The 21,190-nt window shown below is 39.0% G+C and overlaps 1 protein-coding gene and 1 pseudogene across 1 annotated transcript; one reads left to right on the top strand and one right to left on the bottom strand.

The window, feature by feature from the left end:
- The first annotated feature begins 12,504 nt into the window (after positions 1-12,504).
- LOC149844445 (large ribosomal subunit protein uL2 pseudogene) lies at positions 12,505-12,912 on the top strand (annotated as a pseudogene).
- A 3,238-nt stretch (positions 12,913-16,150) lies between these two features.
- Positions 16,151-19,255, bottom strand: LOC149844446 (alpha-terpineol synthase, chloroplastic-like). The gene is made up of 7 exons (XM_089997165.1): positions 19,040-19,255; positions 18,700-18,952; positions 18,230-18,602; positions 17,898-18,116; positions 17,644-17,782; positions 16,869-17,114; positions 16,151-16,444 (listed from the first exon to the last, which is right to left on the bottom strand). Exons 1-7 carry the CDS (start codon positions 19,253-19,255, stop codon positions 16,151-16,153), a joined length of 1,740 nt encoding a protein of 579 aa, XP_089853291.1.
- Positions 19,256-21,190: the final 1,935 nt, after the last annotated feature.

Here is a 21,190-nt window from a genome sequence, read left to right on the forward strand (position 1 = left end):
TTTGTTTTTTTAAATTTTACCATGAAAACGAAAATTTTAAAGCTTTCAGCAAAAAAAAAATTCCTCATAAAGCAATGTGTGTAGTTGATGTGAAATAAGTTGCGAATTGAGATAAAGTAACTAAGTTGTGACGACCGAAATATCAGGCAGCTCTTTTGTAAATAGTTGATAAGTTAGGCGAGTTTTTGGAGATTAATAAAATAAATTTGGTTTATATTAGAAAAGGTGACGCTTTTAACGGTCAAGTTTTGGGAGAGTGAAAAATATGAAAGCCAAATTTAGAGGAAGATTCAAAGGGGTTAAAGTGAAAAACACGCAATATATTCGTTGCGTAGATTCTGAGAGAACTGAAAATGAGGGAATACGCTGAAGTAGTAGGATCTCCCACACGGGGAGGTGTGGGCAATGGGGCGGGCGGCACTTTGGCCCAAGCCAAGCCGTCCTGTCCAGGACCACCATGAGTAGGGTTTGAGTCAAGGTTTTAGGTCCTGACTCGTGCTACTGGCCTGTTATATACATGAGTTCGGTCCGAATTGGTTCACGGACCATCGAGCTAACCCAATAAACCTAAGCTATCTAATTATTGTTTTAGTAGTTGGTTACATGGTAACTACCTGATTAGTTACATTGATTATATAAAAAATATAAAAATAATTCACGAGTGTATTGTTTTTTATTAAATTTATTAATTTTTATAATATAAAATTAATTTATGAAGTTTATTAAAAAATAGCCTACAAATGGGTTTGGGACAAGTTAGACCGACCAGCTGAACATCTGATTCATTAAGCCCGGTCATGAGCTACTATTCAAACCCAGCCCATTAATAAATGGGCCGAGCTGCACTTAAAACTCGATGAGTCAGGGCTTGGTGATAAAGTTGGAGGTCCGATTAGAATCCAGGTTGGACCCAAAATGTCTAGATCCCTGGTTATGATTTGTGAATTTTCATACCAAACTCGGCCCGGTGCGAGTTCTGATTAGAACCCGTGATTTTTAAATGTGAAAAAGATAAAAAGCATTAATTCACTGGTATGGACTGTGTGGTTCATGCAATCTTTATAAGACCCGGCTATGGGTTTTTTTTATGTCTGGCTCGATCAGACCTAAGTCCGGACTCGTTACCCACACTGCAAAGTCAGATCCAGATTTGGACATACCTGAGTTTGAACTAGATCCGACCCGTTTAGTCCCCCCTGCTTGGGCCCAAAATAAGCCGACAGTCAATGTCTCACTTCTCGGTCATGCAATAGTTCAACTTAAGAATAAAATTGAATAAGTCAGATCCAAATCGATTCATATCCAAATTTAAAGATTGAAATGAGACTGCGAGCAGGTCATCTTGTACCCACGTGAATCATACGAAAGGCTATTAACCTAAAGAGTTGGAGACGCAACCTACACCATATTAATTAACCTTCAATGCATATCCATAACCTGTTATCCACGGTCAAGAAAGTAACTCATCCAAGCTACACTAGCACCATCCTCATGCAACCCTTTCTCTTACAAAGATTTCACGTCGACAATGCTGTCCAGCTAACCGCTTAGCTGTGTGTACGTGTGGGCATCGGCCCCGCCCTTTTAAAACTTTACCCATAGGGTTTGATATTAGGGATGACACTGGTCTTGGGGAAATGGGGCCCTGCCCCGCCACACTCCGTTTGGATCGGGGATGGAAGTTAAAATAAAAACCTAATGGGCTTAGGCTTTCTTCCTTCCCGCCTTCTTCCCCTCCTGATCCCCACCTTGACCCGCCCTGTCCTGCCCTGCCCCACCCTCGATCCTTCTTTAAGAATGGCAGTGGACCAAGGGAAAACGGGTCTCGCCCAAAGCCGTACCTGTGTTTTATGGGGCCTGAGGCGGAGGAAAAAAATGGGCCCCCTATTCATAGTAGGAGTTTGGGGCAGCACCTCCGAATTTTTTTTAAAGAATCAAAATAACAATAAAATTTGCATTCACATTAAACAAATATAAAATGTTCAATTCCAAATCTCCACCAGACCAAATGGAATGACGAATCCAGAAAAAGAAACAAATGAAGATTTTGGGAGATACCTGAATCGATCTAGCGACCTCTGTTGCCACTGCTCTGGTGAGAAATCGAGCAAAAAAGAAGTTCTAAATTTCAGATCAAATCCAGGCGGCACCGGAAGCCGAAACTCTGATGTCAATTTTGATCGAGTGAGCTCTGAATTGGTGTGGAGTTATCGAATCTGAATTAGATTGAAGAAGAAGAGAGGCTAACGCAGAAGAATTAGATTGAAGAAGAAAAGAGGCCAGCGCAAGGGTTTTAGATTGAAGAAGTCGAGAGGGCGCAGGGGTTTTAGATTGAAAAAGATGAGGGGGCGCATGGGTTTTTAATGTTTAATCAGATCCGGGTCGGATAAAAGATCCAAGTTTGATCCTTTACCCGAACCATTTCTAAACAAATGGGAAGCTCGGGTCTTAAAAATGGGCCCCTAAATTTTTTTTGAGCCCAGAGGCCCAAGCCTCATTGACCTCTCTACAGGTCCGGCTTTGGTCTCGCCCCACCTCATCCCGTTTGGATCGGGGATAGAGAACATGAAACGGGGATGAAAGTTAAAATTAAAACCCGTGTGGAGATGAAGGCGGGAATGGAGGGCAGGATTTTGAGATGAGCGGGGTGGAGACCTTGTCTCCCGTCCCACCCTGATCCACTGTCATCCCTAATACTAGTTGGTTCCGGTTCAAACCCTGCCCCATTGACACACCTAAGGTGCAAGTGGTGGAAAAATGTCAAGAAAATGATAACCTTATGCATGGTATATGAGTGTCATACTCATGTAATCATATCGCCTTCTATCTGTTCTTTACTGAATGATGGACGTGTGTCCTCACGGTTTTGCTACGTGGAAGCGCTTGCGTGATACCTTTCTGATCCAAACGAGTCGGACACATGCCTGATCCAAATCCAAAGCCAAATCCAATTTTATGAAGTGGATCAAGATTTTAAATATGAGACAAGTTAGATTCAATTAAGTAGATTAACTACGGGTCATATGGTAGTACTGGATCCAGTTCAAAAACAATGTTGGGATCAAAGTTTCACGGATAAAGCAAAAAAGGATTGGATATGATCCAGATTCAAAATTGAATCCTTCAAAAAATATTAATCTGAATCCGCCTAATCTGTTGTAGATACATATCCAGCTATTGCTTTTAAATTCATGTCAAGGTGTTGGGTTCGGATAAGAGGTCTAACCAAGCCTGATCCATTTGCAACCTTAGTTTCTAGAATTGCATGAGCACCTGGATCCAGGTGTGGACCTGTCCATGGATAATCCACCTACTGCCACATCAGGGAAATCCACATTATTCAGTCCAGGTAAGAATTAAAAGTGCTCAATCTAGAACCTTATCCAACTAGGAATCGTAGCCACTCATCCTAAAATCCCATAAGATCAACTTGAATGTGTCCATTTTCAGGTCCTATTGGGTCTGACTTTGTGTCAAAAAAACCCATCTCATACCCACTTTGGTTAAATGTTGGGTCATGAATAGTATTGAATGGTAAGTTTGTTTAATGAACCATGTGATTGATGGTTGACTGGCCCAAACTTTTTGGGGTTATTTAATTGTTTGGTCCTTATCTTTGCTGCCAAAAAAATCAATTGTTGTTTATGGTTTAATGCTGATAATACAAAATGATTAAAAGTATCCTCAACATCTCTTTACTTATTTTTATATTTAAGCAGAAAAATCACTCCAAGGATGAGTCCCAACAAAACAAGCTAGGGTCCACTCATCCAATATGTCATCCCTATCTTCGTACCCTTCATTTGGGATTTCATTGATAAGTTGTTTTGATCAAATCAGACACTTGTGATATACATCATTTATCAACTTCTAAATCAACGAAATCAGACTTATTTTTGTAACACCCTAAATTTTACCAATATTTTTTAGAATCTTTTTACAAATACATTGCAAAAGACTGGTTTTACTTTAATTTTTTTTTTCAAATTCAAGTTTCAAACCAGGATATAAATTTCACAAGACAATTGCATACTTTTACAAAACATAAATATCACTATATTTCACAAAATGTAACTTATATAAAATGTCAGCCACATTTACAAAATATACAAAGTTCTCAAAAACCACATAAGCAGGTTCACCAATGTCCATGAGATACTTGTGTCCTTTGTTGCCGCATCTGTCTATTGCTGAGTACTTGAAAAATAGTAATAATTGTGAAGTGAGACAAACCACAGTCTCAACGTGAACTAACTACTCATATAAATGTCACGAGATAGTAGCATGATATCAAGTTCGTTCAAAAAAGTCATTATGCTTAAAATTCATTTTTAGGCAGAAAAAGTCGATCTACTACTCATCCAAAAGTCGACCTTCAAGAGAATTATCATTCAAAAGAAAAAACTCAAAGAAGTCAACTTGCCTCACCTCGAGGTTGACTCAAGAACTAAAAAAATACATATAAGGAAGAACTCAAGAGGAGTCAACTCTTTCAACTCAAGGGTCGACCCTTATCTAACAAAGAGTCTACTAAGATACATCCATAAGTCGACTATAAAAAATCTGGCATAATTTTCAAAACTATAAGAGGAGTCAACTCTCATGACATAAGAGTCCACTCTCAACTCAACAAAATCATCCATTATAAATGTAAAACCTGAAAAAATTTGATAATTATCAAAATAAATAAATGTTAAAATTCTTCAAAATAAATACGATAACGTGATATGGATTCCAAATGGATCTTGAATCCAAACATGATCAAATGGATTCAGTATTTGGATTCGGATACGATGAATGGATTCAGATCTTGGATGGATCTGAAACTCAATTCGAATCCAATTGGATCTTAATGGATCCAAATATGGTCAAATTTTAATCAAGAACCGAAAATCTAGTCAGAGAGTTCAGAAGATCTAAAATATAATTTTTATCCAACTCGTATTTGAGAATCGTCGAAAAACCAATTCGTATATAAATAAGTTAACAAAGACCAATAATGTAACAAGAGGTGAAGTGGTGTTATGGCAAGAGGTATTGCCTAGTTATGAGGCAACCCGAGTTTGAATCTCATTGACCACATACACGAATTTTAGCAAGAGGACGTGGTTTTTTATCAAAAATGCCTAACGTCCATGAAGACTTAAGTAAATTAAGTAAGATATAAATTGCAATGAAATAGAAAGTAGTGCACTGGTGGGGTTTGTTGTCCCTTAGGGAGGTGAACCTTAGTTCAAAACCCCCTATGTGCTGGGTGAGTTTTTGCCCAAAATAATTTAATTGCATTTTGGGTTTCGTAATTCCTCATTTAAGAGAGCTTAAATGAGGAAAGACATATTTCAAGAGGGAGGTGGTTGACCAACTTCCCAAGTTGGAAACCCAATAAAGGACATTAAAGAGGGTGAGAAAAATGTTTTGGGAAGACCACCATGCCCACGATTTTAGAATTGGGAAAAAAATGTTTCAATGACATTGGAATGTTGTAGATCTAAGTATCATTAATGACTTAATTTTTGGAATTTTGATTCAAGGTTTAATCAAACATTCATGTCAGGTACATTGATTTATTCCATTTTGATGATAACCATGTATACATTATGACAGTTTAGTATATATCATTCATGGTTGTGTACATTAATTTTTGTCATAACATTAGCAGAAACCATGTATACAAATATGACTGATATTTCAAGTTATTGTGAGATATTTTAGTATGATGTTTTCTTGTTTATGTGAGTCGTGAATCGGATGGTTCCAACGTACCTCTATGTGTAATGTTTTGTGACTACCAAAAAAAAATACTATGTTGACGGTGCGCTATAGACCCGAACAACATGGTATTGTTGTCTCGATGGGTTTTGTTGCAGCCCTAGCTTGCCATTTCAAAAATATATATATTGTTTTGTGTTGGGCTGCATACCCAAACACATGTCTCAGTGGGGTCTGTCGTAGCCCCAACTTGCCTTTGAAACAAAAAAGAAATATACACTGGTTGGGCACTGCAGACTCGAACACTTGTCTCAGTGGGTTCTGCTGCAACCCTAGTTTGCCTTTAATATATATATATATATATATATATATATATATATATATATATATATATATATATATATATATATATTGTGTGGGATAGACGTTGCAGACTTCAACAACACTATATGTTGTCTCAATGGGTTCTGCTGCAACCCTAGCTTGACCTTGAGAAAAGAAAATATATTGGCCAATGCGTTTGGTTGTCGTTGTCATTGCCGATACTCACCCTTAGTAAATGAGTGACCGACGGGTATCATTAGTTGGTCTGCAGTCCATCATGAACTTGTTGCAGTAAGGTTATAACTGAAGAATAACAAATGAGTAAACAAATAGACAAATTACTATGATGGATAACTTAACTCTCATTCATGATAGGTATGGGAATAGACTAAAGGAGGTCTGTTATAGCCCGGTCCATGTAAGACATGTAAATATATATGTATATGTGTGGGAATGTCAGTCACACACACACACACACACACACACACACACACACACACACACACACACACACATATATATATATATAATTCAAATGAAAAATAATAATAAATTTAACAAATTCTCTATTTGTATCCCAAGTTACAAGTATGCACATGGGATACAAATGCTTCAAATACTAATCGTATGACGAAGATCATAAATTTACACTTTCTAGTAGTATGTAAAATGATACTATACTTGTCCATCCACATGAAAGTGTTGTAAGTCCCGCACAAAGAGAATATGACCATGTCTTGTTCATGTACCATATTTTTGGCTAATGATAATTTTAAACCAATCGTACCCTAATGAAAATTCCAGAGTCTCGCTATGTGACATGGGTTTTGCTCTACTTTTAGGTGAGGTCTTGATGGATTTAGTGTTCTTTTTCTATGATTTAAGATATAAGAGTGTTGATCTAGTGTTAGTGAGCAAAGGGAGAAAGGTTAAAGCATTTTGAATATTGAACTACAAAGGGAGTCTGAGCATCAAATTGGATATGATTTTTTTGGACTAAAATACTGGTATTTTGTTCCATATGATTCAAATAAAACCTTAACTCCGCCTGTGTAGTTATACACTGCCGGTCCCAAGCCCGGATAAAGGAGGAGGGTTGCGGTAGGCCTGTGACAGCCAGCATAAAAACTTTGTCATATCCTATGAAAATGAACCAATATGAGAATTTCGTTGGGGCGTTCCCTACTGAGCGACGCGTTGTACTCTCTAGGCCCGGAGGCAGTGATAAATGTGCAAGGGTTGCTAGGTCGTCGCCCAGAAGCGACGCGTCACACCGGTGCCCGGGTGTGGTGTCAAATAGGCAAGGGTTCCCTCACTTTGTTGGACGGGTGGGGGTAAAGAAGTTAGTCCAAGACCATAAAATTAGGTTAGCCACTTGGAACATAGGGTCTTTAACTGGTAAGTTGGTAGAGTTAGTAGATGTTATGTGTAGGAGAAAGATTGATATTTTATGTCTTCAAGAGACCAAATGGGTAGGTGAGAAAGCTAAAGTGATAGAACCTTGGGGGTATAAGATTTGGTATACAGGAATAAATAGGAATAGGAATGGAGTAGGGATTGTTATGAGTCGTCAGTTTATAGATAATGTAGTTGAGGTTCGTAGGAAGGGTGATAGAATTTTACTTATTAAATTAGTATTAGGTACGGATATTATTAATATTATTAGTGTTTATGCACCTCAAGTAGGTTCAAATGATTCCATTAAGCATCAATTTTGGGAAGATTTAGATGGAGTAGTACAAGAGACATCTTATGGAGAAAAGCTTTTCATCGGCGGTAGGCATTAGTAGGGATGGATTTGAGAATATCCATGGAGGCTATGGTATAGGAGAAAGAAATGAAAGTGGAGAAAGGATTTTAGATTTTTGTTTGTCCTATGATATGATCTTAGCAAACACTTGGTTTAGGAAGAGGGAGTCTCACCTAGTAACATTTAAAAGTGGGGTTAATACGAGTCAAATAAATTTTTTCCTACTTAGAAAGAGAGATAGGGGTTGTTGCATCGATTGTAAGGTTATACCAGGAGAAAGTGTAGCTACACAACATAGAGTCTTAATTTTAGATCTTAGAATTAGACAATGCCGCAAAAGGGATAGACATAGGATAGATCCTAGAATTAAGTGGTGGGCACTGAAAGGAGCTAAACAAGGAATGTTTGTAGAGCAGGTAGTTAAGGAAGTTGATTGGTGTCTCGAGGAGGATTCAGAATCAATGTGGAATAAGATAGCGGGTGGTATGAGAAAAGTAGCTAAGGAGGTATTGGGTGAGTCTAAAGGCGGTGCACCACTAGGTAAGGATACATCATGGTGGAACGAGGATGTCAAATTAGCTATTAAGGTTAAAAGAGAGTGTTATAGAAATCTAAGTAAGAGTCGTGATAATGAGAATTTGGAGAAGTATATAATAGCAAAGAAGGAAGCTAAAAAAGTTGTTCGAAACGCGAGGGCTAAGGTATATAAGGAGGTTTATGACAAGTTGGATACCAAAGAAGGCGAGAAGGATATTTATAGGCTTGCAAAGATGAGAGATAGGAAATCGAAGGATTTGGGTATGGTTAGATGTATCAAAGATGAAACGCAAAGGGTTTTAGTCAAAGATGAGGAGATTAAGGAGAGATGGAAAGATTATTTTGATAAGCTATTTAATGATAGTCATGCTCAAGATCTTGGAGACTTCTCCATTCCTTTTCATGAGATAAATCGTGACTTCATGCGCAAGATTCAAAAAGAAGAAATTGCAGAGGCTTTGAAGAAAATGAAATCAAGAAGGGCAGTTGGCCCAGATGGTATACCTATCGAGGCTTGGAAATGCTTGGGAGAGAAAGGTTTAGAATGGTTGACAAATCTTTTTAACTTGATTTGGCGAACAAATAAGATGCCTAATGAGTGGAGGAAGAGTACTTTGGTGCCTTTATATAAGAATAAGGGTGATATACAAGATTGCACAAACTATCGTGGTATAAAACTCATGAGTCATACTATGAAACTTTGGGAGAGGGTGATTGAGTCTAGGTTGAGGAAGGTTGTCATGATATCGAAGAATCAATTTGGTTTTATGCCTGGAAGATCAACTATGGAAGCTATACATCTTCTTAGACAACTTATTGAAAGATATAGAGAGATGAACAAGGATTTGCATATGGTTTTTATTGATTTAGAGAAGGCATACGATAGAGTACCTAGGGACGTTCTCTGGTGGACAATGATGAAGAAAGGTGTTTCTCTCAAGTACATTAGTATAATTAAAGATATGTATGAAGGAGTAGTAACCAATGTCCGCACTTGTGGAGGGGTGACAACCAATTTTCCGATAACGGTTGGGTTACATCAAGGATCTGCTTTAAGCCCTTTCCTATTTGCGATAGTGATGGATGAACTTACGAGATCAATTCAAGAAAATATATCGTGGTGTATGTTGTTTGCTGATGATATTGTTTTGATTGATGAGTCTAGAGCTGGGGTTAATGCTAAGTTAGAATTATGGAGACAGACATTGGAAGCTAGAGGTTTTAAGTTGAGTAAGAGTAAGACTGAATATATGGAATGTCGGTTTAGTAAGCAACGAAGTAGTGATGGGAGTGTAGTGAAGCTTGGTGAGCAAGATATACCGGTGAATGATTATTTCAAATATTTGGGATCCATCATTCAAAAGTATGGAGAAATTGATGGAGATGTAAATCATAGGATAAAGGTTGGGTGGATGAAATGGAAAAGTGCTACTGGAGTGCTGTGCGATCGTAGAATGCCATTGCGGTTGAAGGGAAAGTTTTATAGGACGACTATTAGACCCGCTTTACTATATGGTACGGAATGTTGGGCTGCCAAGAGACATCATATTCAAAAAATGAGTGTAGCTGAGATGCGGATGCTTAGATGGATGTGTGGAAATACAATAAAAGATAAGATTCGGAACGAAGAGATACGTAAGAAGGTAGGTGTTGCACCCATTGAAAATAAGATGCGAGAGAATCGTTTACGGTGGTTTGGACATATTCGGCGAAGGCCTAATGATGCTCCAGTTAGAAGGTTGGAGAAATGGGAAAATATATTAGTTAAAAGAGGTCGGGGTAGGCCTAGGAAGACTTGGATGGAGATGATAGGAAAGGATATGAATGCTTTGAACCTCACCGAGGACATGGCGTTGGATAGAAATGATTGGAGGAAAAGGATTCATGTGGAAGACCCAAAATGAATTTCTTTTTGGTTCATATCGCTGACCCCAATTGTTTTGGGATGAAGGCGTAGTTGTTGTTGTTTGTTGTTGTATGATTCAAATAAAACCTTGAAGATTTGGTCACTATGAAGTCATCAAGATGCTTGTAATTTTTGAGAAAATTAACAAACCTAAAAAGTATGTTTAAGCCCATAAATGTTACGCCCAAAATTACAGTTGCAAAAAAAGAAAACTTTTGGTAAATGTCCAGAAATGTGAATCCCTTTTGAAAAATGTTGGGCATTGATACCGGTCACCATGGGAATGGTCAGGTAATTTAGCATGGAAAGACTTCAGTGCTTCAAGTCATCAGTTACAGAAGTGCTTATATACCGTTATCTGTAGCATACATGTGGGTGTGTTCCTGTGTGCTGCTGACATATGACATCTGTATGCAAAGATGTAGACATGTAGATTTATTGTAAAAGCAAGTCTCTGTACCTGATTTTGAAAAACTTTACGCTGCACATCAATTTTAAAAAAAATAAGAAAAATTACAGGACATTTGACCACAGGCACACATGTTTTCTAATGAATCTTTGCTCTCATGATCCCTTAATCGCAATTAGGATCAGCTTCTTATGGACTGAAACAAATCAGTTTTTTTTGTTTGATGGTTTGATTTTCAACTTTCTTGTTTGCTGAGCATATTGAGCTAATGATCTTGCTTATTTTTCTACATCCAGTCATGGTTTTTCGTTGTGCTTTATGAAGAGTTTGTGCAATGTCTATGTTTACTCAGTTGGGGTCTTCATTAATTTAGTAATTCTTATTTAATATTATCTGATTGCTGGTGTTAGTCAATTGTTATGGTTTTGTATGGAAGTGAGCTAGGTTCTGGTTGATTGGCATTTCTCTTATTTTGATTGCCATTGTCAATCTTCCATTGGGGTTTGGCGGAGTCAACATTCTGCTCTACTTCCACAGATTAATTTCATTTTAGTTTTGTGGTTTAGAATTAATTGTGATGGAACCAATTAATTTTTATTGAGTGTTTGTGATAACTTGTTCCATTTAGGTTTCAGTATGTTAAGTGCAACTCATAATGGTGCATAGTTTGTATCGTTATATATGGTTATATGGCATGTTAGCCCCTCTTTGATAATCCAAATGCTGTGGTTTTCAATCATCCAAATATTGCAGAATGTCAAGAAAAATTCATGAATGATGACCATCAATTGTGGCTTGTGAGTTTTAATTGTAACTAGTGGTGTTGATTATATAGTAGCAGCTTGTATTTTCAATTGCAGTTTACCTAGAAGACTTGGGTATAAGAGGGTTTGTCACGTGTACATAAAACACCTTTTTTTAGCAGTTGCGACCTGAGATTAGGCTAAGGTTTAATCCATTGGTTTTTTCATTCTAGTGAAATTGGTTTGAGATTTTATGTTTGCTTTGGATGGTAGTTTATGTTGAGAGGAGGAATGTGATGAGAAATGGCCTTTTACTTCTGAAGCGCTGGCTCCTCCCCAACCCCCCCATCAGAAAAAAGAAGAGAAGAAATCCCAAGTGCTGATCACATGTATCACTATCAATGGAATTGATGAATAAATTGCATTTAATTCAACCACGAAAAGACTTATTTTCAATTATTCTTTATGTAAGTTGCAGAAATTCTCAGTTACCTTTATGGTTGAGCCTGGCATGTATGCAGGTGCTCACTGGTGTGCAGTCACAGCAATTATGTACAGATACATGTAAAACACTTAGAAAAAACATCGATAACCTCGGTATTCTATGACCTATAAGATGTTGGATATGCAGTTAGGAATACATGATTTCTCTCGTCAATTTATTTGTAGGAATTCTTAATTACATGCTTTTTGTCTTTTATTCACTGACCCATTATTCAGTAAGGTCTATATGGATGAGTCAAGGCCTTTCACTGTGTGCATGTTCTTGTTTATGTTGTGTTCAACTTTTGCATCCAATCCAATGCTGTAATTTTTTCTGTCTGATGAGCAGAAGTTATTCAGTACTGGCCTATACACCCTGAAGCTTACTTTTTATGTTGAGCACTTGATCTTGGATCTATGTCAGAGAATTTTCTGTTTTATTTGTTTCTTTCTTGAAGGTTCATTATAAGAATTAGCTGTTATCTTATGAACTTCGTGCCCTCTTTAAGTTTTCTGTCTGCTGTAACATCAATACTTTTCCTTAACCAGTGGATGTTTCTGTTTTGCCTTGATCATTTGCCATTTTAGTGTCTTTTTTTTTTTCAGTGACCTTTCTACCTTTTTCAAGTACATAAGATTTGAGATGTGTGCATTAATCATCTACTTCTCCATGTTTTCTCTTGTGTGTGTTTTCACCCTCAATAGGATTAAGCTTCCCTCCGGTGCCAAGAAGATTGTGCCAAGTGGTTGCAGAGCCATGATCGGTCAGGTTGCTGGTGGTGGTAGGACTGAGAAACCTATGCTTAAGGCAGGTAATGCTTATCACAAGTACCGGGTGAAGAGGAACTGCTGGCCCAAGGTTCGTGGTGTTGCTATGAATCCAGTTGAGCATCCCCATGGTGGTGGTAACCATCAACACATTGGGCATGCCAGCACTGTCCGTCGTGATGCCCCTCCTGGCCAAAAGGTCGGTCTCATTGCTGCAAGAAGGACCGGTCGTCTCAGGGGGCAGGCGGCTGCTACTGCTGCCAAGTCAGAAAAGAGCTCTTAAGATATATTCTTACATTTGTTTTTTTCCTTTTCTTGTTGGGATTGGAACTGTTCTGTTTGTAGGGTTGTTTTGATGGGCTATTCCTTCATCTCACCCTTTGTGGGGTGGGAACGTTTCCAGTCTTTTGTCACGCTGTTGTTGAAGTTTTGTTTTGATGTTGGATTCATGATAAAGTTGGTAGGGATTCAGATATTCACTGTTGCTCATCTGTCTGGGTTTTGGTAGGCTTTATCTTATTTGGTGGTGTTTCTTGTGATTGATGGCATGGATGTTCCCAAGCTTGTTGTTTCAATTTCTGTTTAGAATTTCATTCCTTACTGGGTGTATGCAATTGTCGACCTCCCATGAAATCGATGAATGCAGAAGGTTAACTGGTGTTCTCCAAATCCAAAATCCAGTCTTGTATCACGTCTGATGGATGCTGTGTGAAATCTTTCCTTGATTCTTTACCCTTTTCCATCTGTTCTTTCAGTAGTTACCTATGTCACATGGGTGCGGTGCAATTTTTAAAACTTTGGACACGGGGACTCGACTATATATATATATATATCATTTTTTTAGTTTTTATCTTAAAAATAAATAAATATAGACTCGGTCAACATTGACCAAGTTTAAAACGTTGATGGACTCGGCCCCAGTGCGTTGACCGAGTTTGATTCTTCGTTGATCATGTCCACCCCGCACTCGTGTCGACGCGTGTGCGTTGACCCCCTAACCGAGTCCGTGTGACATAGGTAGTTACCCGCAAGGTTGTTAAATGCGATGAGGCGAAGCGAGGCGTTGAGCCTGCACTTCGCCTCTGAGGCGTATGCCTCTCACAACTGGTATGGAAGTGAAGCGGTGGGAGGGGAGGCAGTAGGAGAAGGACCACGCGCCCAGCTGGTACGGAAGCGAGGGATATGCCGGTCGTCCGGTGGTCGGAGAAGACTGAGCAGCACAGCAACTCCGGTGGTCGGTGGTCACAACTGGTCGGAGGTTGATGAGGGGCAATTTGCGCATCACAGCAACGCCTCAGTACCTTGAGCGTGCACCTCGCCTCTGAGGCGTACGCTTCTGGTACTGAGGCGTACGCCTCTCACAACACTGGTTACCGGTTTCGCATGTGATTATTTGGCTATCTCCCTGGAGGGTACGGAGCTTTGCTGAATATGGTTATTACATGAAAATATTAGAAATATCCTTTGACAATATTCAGTGATTAGTGATTATTTAGACTGCTATAGCACTTGTTTTTGTAACTAGGATGTTTGATTGACAAACACGATTTTGTTCGACGTTGGATCTTTACATAGTCCATCTCTTGGTGCCAATGCCTAATTAAGTTTATTGCATTAAGCCTTCACCAAATTCATGAAACATAAAGTTTCCTCCAACTTTAGGAACTTTGCTAAAATGAACAGGGCTGGACATGCGATTCCAGGGCATATCTGCATACAACATTCAAGACCGCATGACCTTGGGCTTGTGGATAGTAGGGAGCTTTTTCCTTATCGCAAGTTCGAATCTCCATGTATGCACCTCCTTCTGCAAGGCAAAGCAGGAGACTCCCTAGTTGTCAAAAAGGGGGCCCATTAGAGTTTACGCTGCCAGAACGGCAATGCTAAGACCAGCGATCAGGCCTTCGATCACAGATGTGGTTTCTTCGTGTAATAAAAAAAAAAAACAAATCCTTAAAATATAAGATTGAACTATCATAAGCTTCCTCTTTCTCTAAAAGAAGAGAGAGCAATGTTGTCAGAATAGGTTTGAATCGGATCGAATCAGTCCTTAGCCGATTCAAAGGCTGCTAATTCACCTGTCATTTCAACTCAAGTTTTTAAATATTTTTTAAGAGGGTTATTTCTTTTAACATTTTCAAATATTTTTTATTTTTTTAATGACACGTGATCCACTGGCGAAAAAGTACTGATCCGAAAACGATTGGATTGAATTCAGTTTTTTTTTTGAGAAACCAATTCACCTACTGACCTCATTTTAACAACATTGAGAGTGAGAGAGAGAGAGAGAGAGACAGTTTCCACACACAATCTAACTGATCTTGTCATTTTTGTGCTTCATTAGAAAGCATTGCCCAAAGCCTTTGAGATGATTGAATCCAGCACTCAAGTACTAGTTGGTTTGCGCTAAGTCTTGTTGGGAGGAACGCATTCAGCAAGCAAGGACTTGATCCGGTCTCATAAATGCAGTGTCTACATCGTGCTAGATTCACGATTTCCGGCTACCAGTTCACTTTCCCCAATATCCTTATGAAATAGTATCGCCCTACTTATGCGTAAATTTGAGGAAAGAAATAGCGTAAATATGGGCCATGCTTGCTAGTAATAGGGTTCAATACCTTATATGTGGCTAAATCATTACATGAGACCAACCAATGATAAATGAATTGACCAAGGGGGTATGTGTGTGTGTGTGTGGGGGGGGGGGGGGGGGGGCGCTCCTCGCATGGTTGGTAGGAGCTGTCAGTGCATATCTCCTTGTGGTGGGACATTGCAGGTTTAAAACCCAGTGGTAAGTTGAACAATAACTAGTGGGGGTCTGCCTAACCCAAGCTTGCCTTTCAAAAAAAATGATAAATGAATTGACTAAGTTCGAATTCATCGAATGAAGTCCTGTCCCATTGGGAAAAGTGACCCAATCTTATGCAGAATTGATTGATGAGATTTAATACAGGTCTGCTTCTAAGTCATCCTTATCTTATATTTCATTGATCCAAGCTATTTTGATCAAATGGGACTCTATAGATGTGATGTACATGGTCCATTTAGTGTAGATCAATACTTGATTTGTTGAAATTCGGGGGATTTTTTGGCAATTCAAAAATAAACGGCTGAGAAAATGCAAAATTTTGTGATTTAAAAATTCATATTTTTTTATAAAAAAAGTATGATGCAAGGGTTGATTCTTATTAAATCAACCATAACAAATCGGGTATCAATATGGGGAAATACATAGGGGATGAGTGGAACCAAATTGGTTTGCACCTGATCCTTAACCGCTGACCCCATCTCCATCATTAATTATCTACTAATTTCTTTTAATTACCTAAAAACAGGTCAAAATAGTGTCCGAAAAAAATATCATTATTGCTTGAAACGCGTCCAATCCATGCACACGTACATATGGAGAGAGAGAGAGAAGGTCGATCTCACCCAGTTTATTGCAAGATTCATATGATAACCAGCATCCCCTCAGGTATAATAGTAGCACTTAAGGGGGAGTTTTCAGCCTTACAAAGAGTCTATGCAATTTGGAAGGGCTCAGCTAAGAGAGCATAGAGGCGGTCCCTAGACTCGTGCTCAAGGACACCAAAGCCATCTTCATACTCATACATGCAATGTGCCACCCTTGCAATATTAAGGGACACATTGGCAAAAGAACGAGGGAAGGCCTGAGATGCCAACTCCCTATTGAGCCTCCTCCATGCATCTCTCAGCAGGTTCCTGATGTGCTGGCGTGCAGCTTCTTCTGATGTCTTTGCCTCACTCATGTAAATCTGAATCGATCTTGGCAGGTTTCCTCTCCCAAATCCAGCCTTCAATATGCATAAAAAAGGGAAACAAAGAGAATTAGCAAAACTTGTTTTTTTCCATAAGGAACGGGGAAACCACCCTCGGGATATCAGGGACCTAGTCGCACTGGCTATGCCTGCTGTACCTATAGTCGCTGTCCCAAGGGGCATAGTAGCCTTACTCTTCATGACGAAAGGGGATGACATCCATGAGAATGAAACCCTGACTACCAGCCTAGCAGCCAAGGACCCCTCCCACTACACCAAACCCCTTGGGACTTCACAAGAGTTGTTTTCATCACACTAATAATGAAGTCTAAATGGTGCTAAAACTAAGCTCAATATACTAATAGCAAGTAAACCATATTCCTTGTGATGAAACAAAACGACCACTCTGAAAATTTTGTGATTCTTCATGGTTGTGGATTAAATACTACACATTACATACCCTTGATCTCTGCAGATCAGCAGAAAGGCGAAGGATCACTGATGACGATTGAATGATGCTGGATTCAGACTGTAACCGTTGGATTGCTTGTTCCTCTATGTTTTGGCTGAGGAAGAAGTATGCAGGGAACAGTATAGGACTGGTCATAGATGCGCGTATGTTGCTCAGGTACTCCTCCAGCCTCGGTGTCTGTCCACCGCGGTACCACCTTGCTTCCACCAAATATGATTTACATACACTCACCCACTGAACGAAAAACAAACAAAATAACCACACTTGCAGCATCATACGCATGTGGCTCCATGCAATATATATATATATGTGTGTGTGTGTGTGTGTGTGTGTGTGTGTTGTGTGCGCATGTGAGTGTGTACTTGTGTTGAGTAGAGGGTAGCTGCCTATTATCATCTGTGCTTACTGGCAGTTTACCAAGCTTCTGAAGGGTTTTTCTATGTTTATCTCAAATCTGACCATAAAGATGTGTTCTACAAGCTTGATTTTGTAGGAATGGACTCTTGGATCATCTCATTCGGACACGTGGGTACGTAGGTTTTTATGAGGTTTGAAAATTGACTGTTTACAATTTTCATAAATTTTAAAGCTGAAAAAATCACGTTTTTTGTAAAAAAAAAAACACTCTTCAAGTGTCATTTTTCTAGCGAATTGACCATACCCAGGGACAGATTACCCCAAAAACTCGGTTTCCTCGTGGTAAGCTTTTAACTTTTATGGTTATACATATATATAGGGAGAGAAAGAAAGAGAGAGACGGTACCGCTCTCCTCATGTATGTGGTGATGTCCCGGCCATGTCTCCTAAGGACAGTATAGGCAATTTGGTTTGTGGTGTTGTAGAGAGCCGCATAGAAGACCCTCAAAGACTGTGGCAGTCGATCAATTGCTTGAAGATCCCATCTATCATATAACATTTTTTTTTGTTTAGCACCAGCTGCAATATTTGATAAGTATGTATATAAGCCTACGTTGATGAATCTCTTTTTTCCAAACAGCACCACCATCATCATCTTACCTTTCAACAGCTTGTACAAAGTGTTCAAGCTCCTCAACCGATTGATGCTCACCAAAGATATCCTCAACAGTGGCTATCAAGTAAGAAACTCTAGCGAGTTCCATTCTGTACTGAGAGAAGTGGGGCTCATACATCTTCCCAACGGCCATGAAGTAGCTCTCAGCCAACCTGTCCCTTGCAAAGCTAATGTGTTCTGCTAAGCCCAAGTCTCTCCACCACCTAAAAAAAACATAAGTACACCCTAATACTCAATTAGATTATAAGAAAAATGTTATAATTTGAAGAATATAAATAATAGCATCCAAGTTAAGATCATCAATCTGGACTATTACCCAGATAGCTCCCTAAGTTCTCTTTGGTGGACTGACTGCACCACATTGAAGTCCAACCTAGCCAACTCATGCAAGACTTGGCTCCTGCGGTCTGTCCTCTCAAAACACTCAATGTACTCTCTGGCCTCTATCCTACGAACCCTCCTGTGGAAAGGAACCTGCAGGGCTCGCTGCACCTGTCTAGCCAGGCTCTGGTCCACACGGCTTACCCTGGCTCTGAGATTCTCAGTGGTGAAAGACACAGCTTCTTCTAGTATGGTTTCCCCTTCATAGGCCAGGTGTGCTGCTTCATAGAAGCTCAGCAACGCCCTCACATCTTCGCGCAGGCTTTCTGTGAATCGCCCCGATTGATCCCTAAATCTGCTGAAAACATCTGTCATGAAAACCATTTCAAGCATTAGCTCAGTAGTAGTGCAGAGTAAGAACTAGTTAAATCACAATGTAATTAGCACATAGTGCATATTATATACCTGCAGAAACAGTGTAGCCATACTGTCTCAGTATCCTGAATCTAAGAGAACAAGAGTAGAGATCCTCAAATCCCCTGGTTGTAGTAGATATGGTATCTAGAGCTCTCCTAATCTCACTCTCAAAGTGGTAGGCCACACCAAGACGTTCAAGAGAATCAATGAGCTCCAACTGAGCCACAGGCTCAGTTGTGGAGACTATGATTTGCCTGACTTCCCTTCTCAATTCTTCAATCCTACTCCTCTGTGTCTCACTCTGCAGACATTAATTTTACATCTTTGAGTCGAATCATATTGAGTTACAAAACCTCAAAAAACTTGAGTTTGAACCAATCAAACTTACTGCTGCAGCGCTTGTAATAGACTGGATGAACTCATAGTTCCACAGATTTGGTTGGTATCTTGAGGGCCTCCTTTGAGGTGCGGACCCACATGTTTGAGCTCTTGTGGCACATCTCACAAGGGTGGCGCACCATGGCTTGGATCCTGCCTTGGTGCTGGGTGCAAGCCTTGGTGAAGCAATGGAGGGAGTGGAGAGGGAGGCAAGGTGGGCGGCCATTGCACCAAGTGTTTGATGATTTTGTAAGACTAAAGACGCAGAGTTTCAGAAGACGTGCACAAGTTGGTGTCCTTGAATGACTAACACCGGCTTGGTTTGCATCCTTATATACAATTTCTGCACCAGATTAGGGCCTATTGGCGGTGCTTTTATTGGTTGAGTTGGAGCATTTCACTAAAGATCAACCTCTTAAAATAAGGTGCTTACGTGCATTTTAAGGGTATGAAACCTATACCTTTGTGTAAGAATAGAATGCATAAATGCTTCACGGTTCTGCAAACTAGTGAAAGCTGAACCGGGTCGGCTGCTGCTCGCCACTTAAAAACCGTCTACGGAGTGCATCATGTAGAAGACCAACACGTATTCCAGTTCCAAGAGCCCTCTTCTTCTGTATACTCTTCAAATTCTGTCCAGCATGCGTTGGTCTTATTTCTGCTCCAGTGGAAGTTTTTCTGAATGGTGTTTGGAGAACACTCCGTACATGGACAGTATTTACTGGTTTTGATTTGGTTCTCCACTAGTCCACTGCCTTTGGCATCTATTTTTGTACAACGTGGGTCCTTGTCATATCCCATTCACTAACTGACTTCATCTCTTCACACACACACACACACACACACACACACACACATATATATATATATATATATATATATATATATATATATATTGCATATGATCTCAATGAGTTCAATCTCACATATCCTCATCAATTTCCAAGTGCATCGATCCATATGGATGAACTTCACATTGTTCATTTAGTACAAATTTTGTTTTTAATCTAGGATTTTGGAACTGAAAGGCCTTCTTTTCATAATTACATTTTGGTCAAACTAGAATTGTCTTTATTTAAGATATATTTAAATATTTAGATTATTAATTTAAAGTATGTTTTAAAGTAAATGAACAATATATATATATATATATATATATATATATATATATATATATATATATATATATATTGTGTGTGTGTGTGTGTGCACGCTCTGTATTCCAACACGATGTTTGGCACCAATTTTCAAACTTTAATCTTCATGAATTGAGAGTCGTTAATTTGCCATTGTCTTGCAAATTGAGTCTTATGATGCATTGAAGATATTTAAAGCAACTACCAACACAGCAAATAACTCATATTAAACACATTTGCATGGTTAGATTCATATTTTTTTCATTGCAAAATTATGATGTTTCATGTCATGAAACTATGGTACATTATAGGCCACTGATTCTTTAAGCTCTTTAAAAATCTGCATATTTTCTCCTTTAAAAAAAAATCTGCATATTATCAAAAGCTTATGATTAGGAACCTGTCTTCTACTAAACAAAACATGTAGATCATATCAACAGGATCTGATCCACAAAAAATCTCAAAATTTGTAAAAAAATATTGTTTTCTGCTAGATATATAGTTCAATAATCAGCTACAGGAAATATTGTATATAGTGGGCAATGCCACAAACATTTCTGTTAACTTGTTTTTGTTCAACACAATGCAACAAATATTGTATATAGTTAGCATTCACATGCAGCTCCAAATTCATATTTAGAGGTTTCCTAGAGTCCTCTCTCTCTCTCTTCTGGTCCTTGTTTGAGTTGCCTTTTTTCATGCCTAGGCTTGCGCCTTAAGACCAAATTTGCCAATAGATTATGAAATGAAGATCCAAATCCCACAAAAAATTGAACTCAATCGGCAAGATGTCTTAGTTCATGTCCGATCCATTAAAGGCTTCACATGGCCCTGTAGGGAAGCAACTACTACATAGACCATATTTGCCATTTATTTAGCAGCCTCTTCCATTTGAGATCAAAGGAGCGGTTAAGTGACATGGCTAAGTGCCATAGCCAATCACATGCCAGCATTGCATGGGGCCCACAGTTTCAGAGTGCAGGCCCCACATAAAATTTATGGATTGATTGGCTATAATAAGGAAG

Source organism: Nuphar pumila, chromosome 2 (genome assembly GCF_984573655.1).
Source record: "Nuphar pumila chromosome 2, dmNupPumi1.hap1.1, whole genome shotgun sequence".
In the NCBI taxonomy this organism is placed as follows: Eukaryota; Viridiplantae; Streptophyta; class Magnoliopsida; order Nymphaeales; family Nymphaeaceae; genus Nuphar; species Nuphar pumila.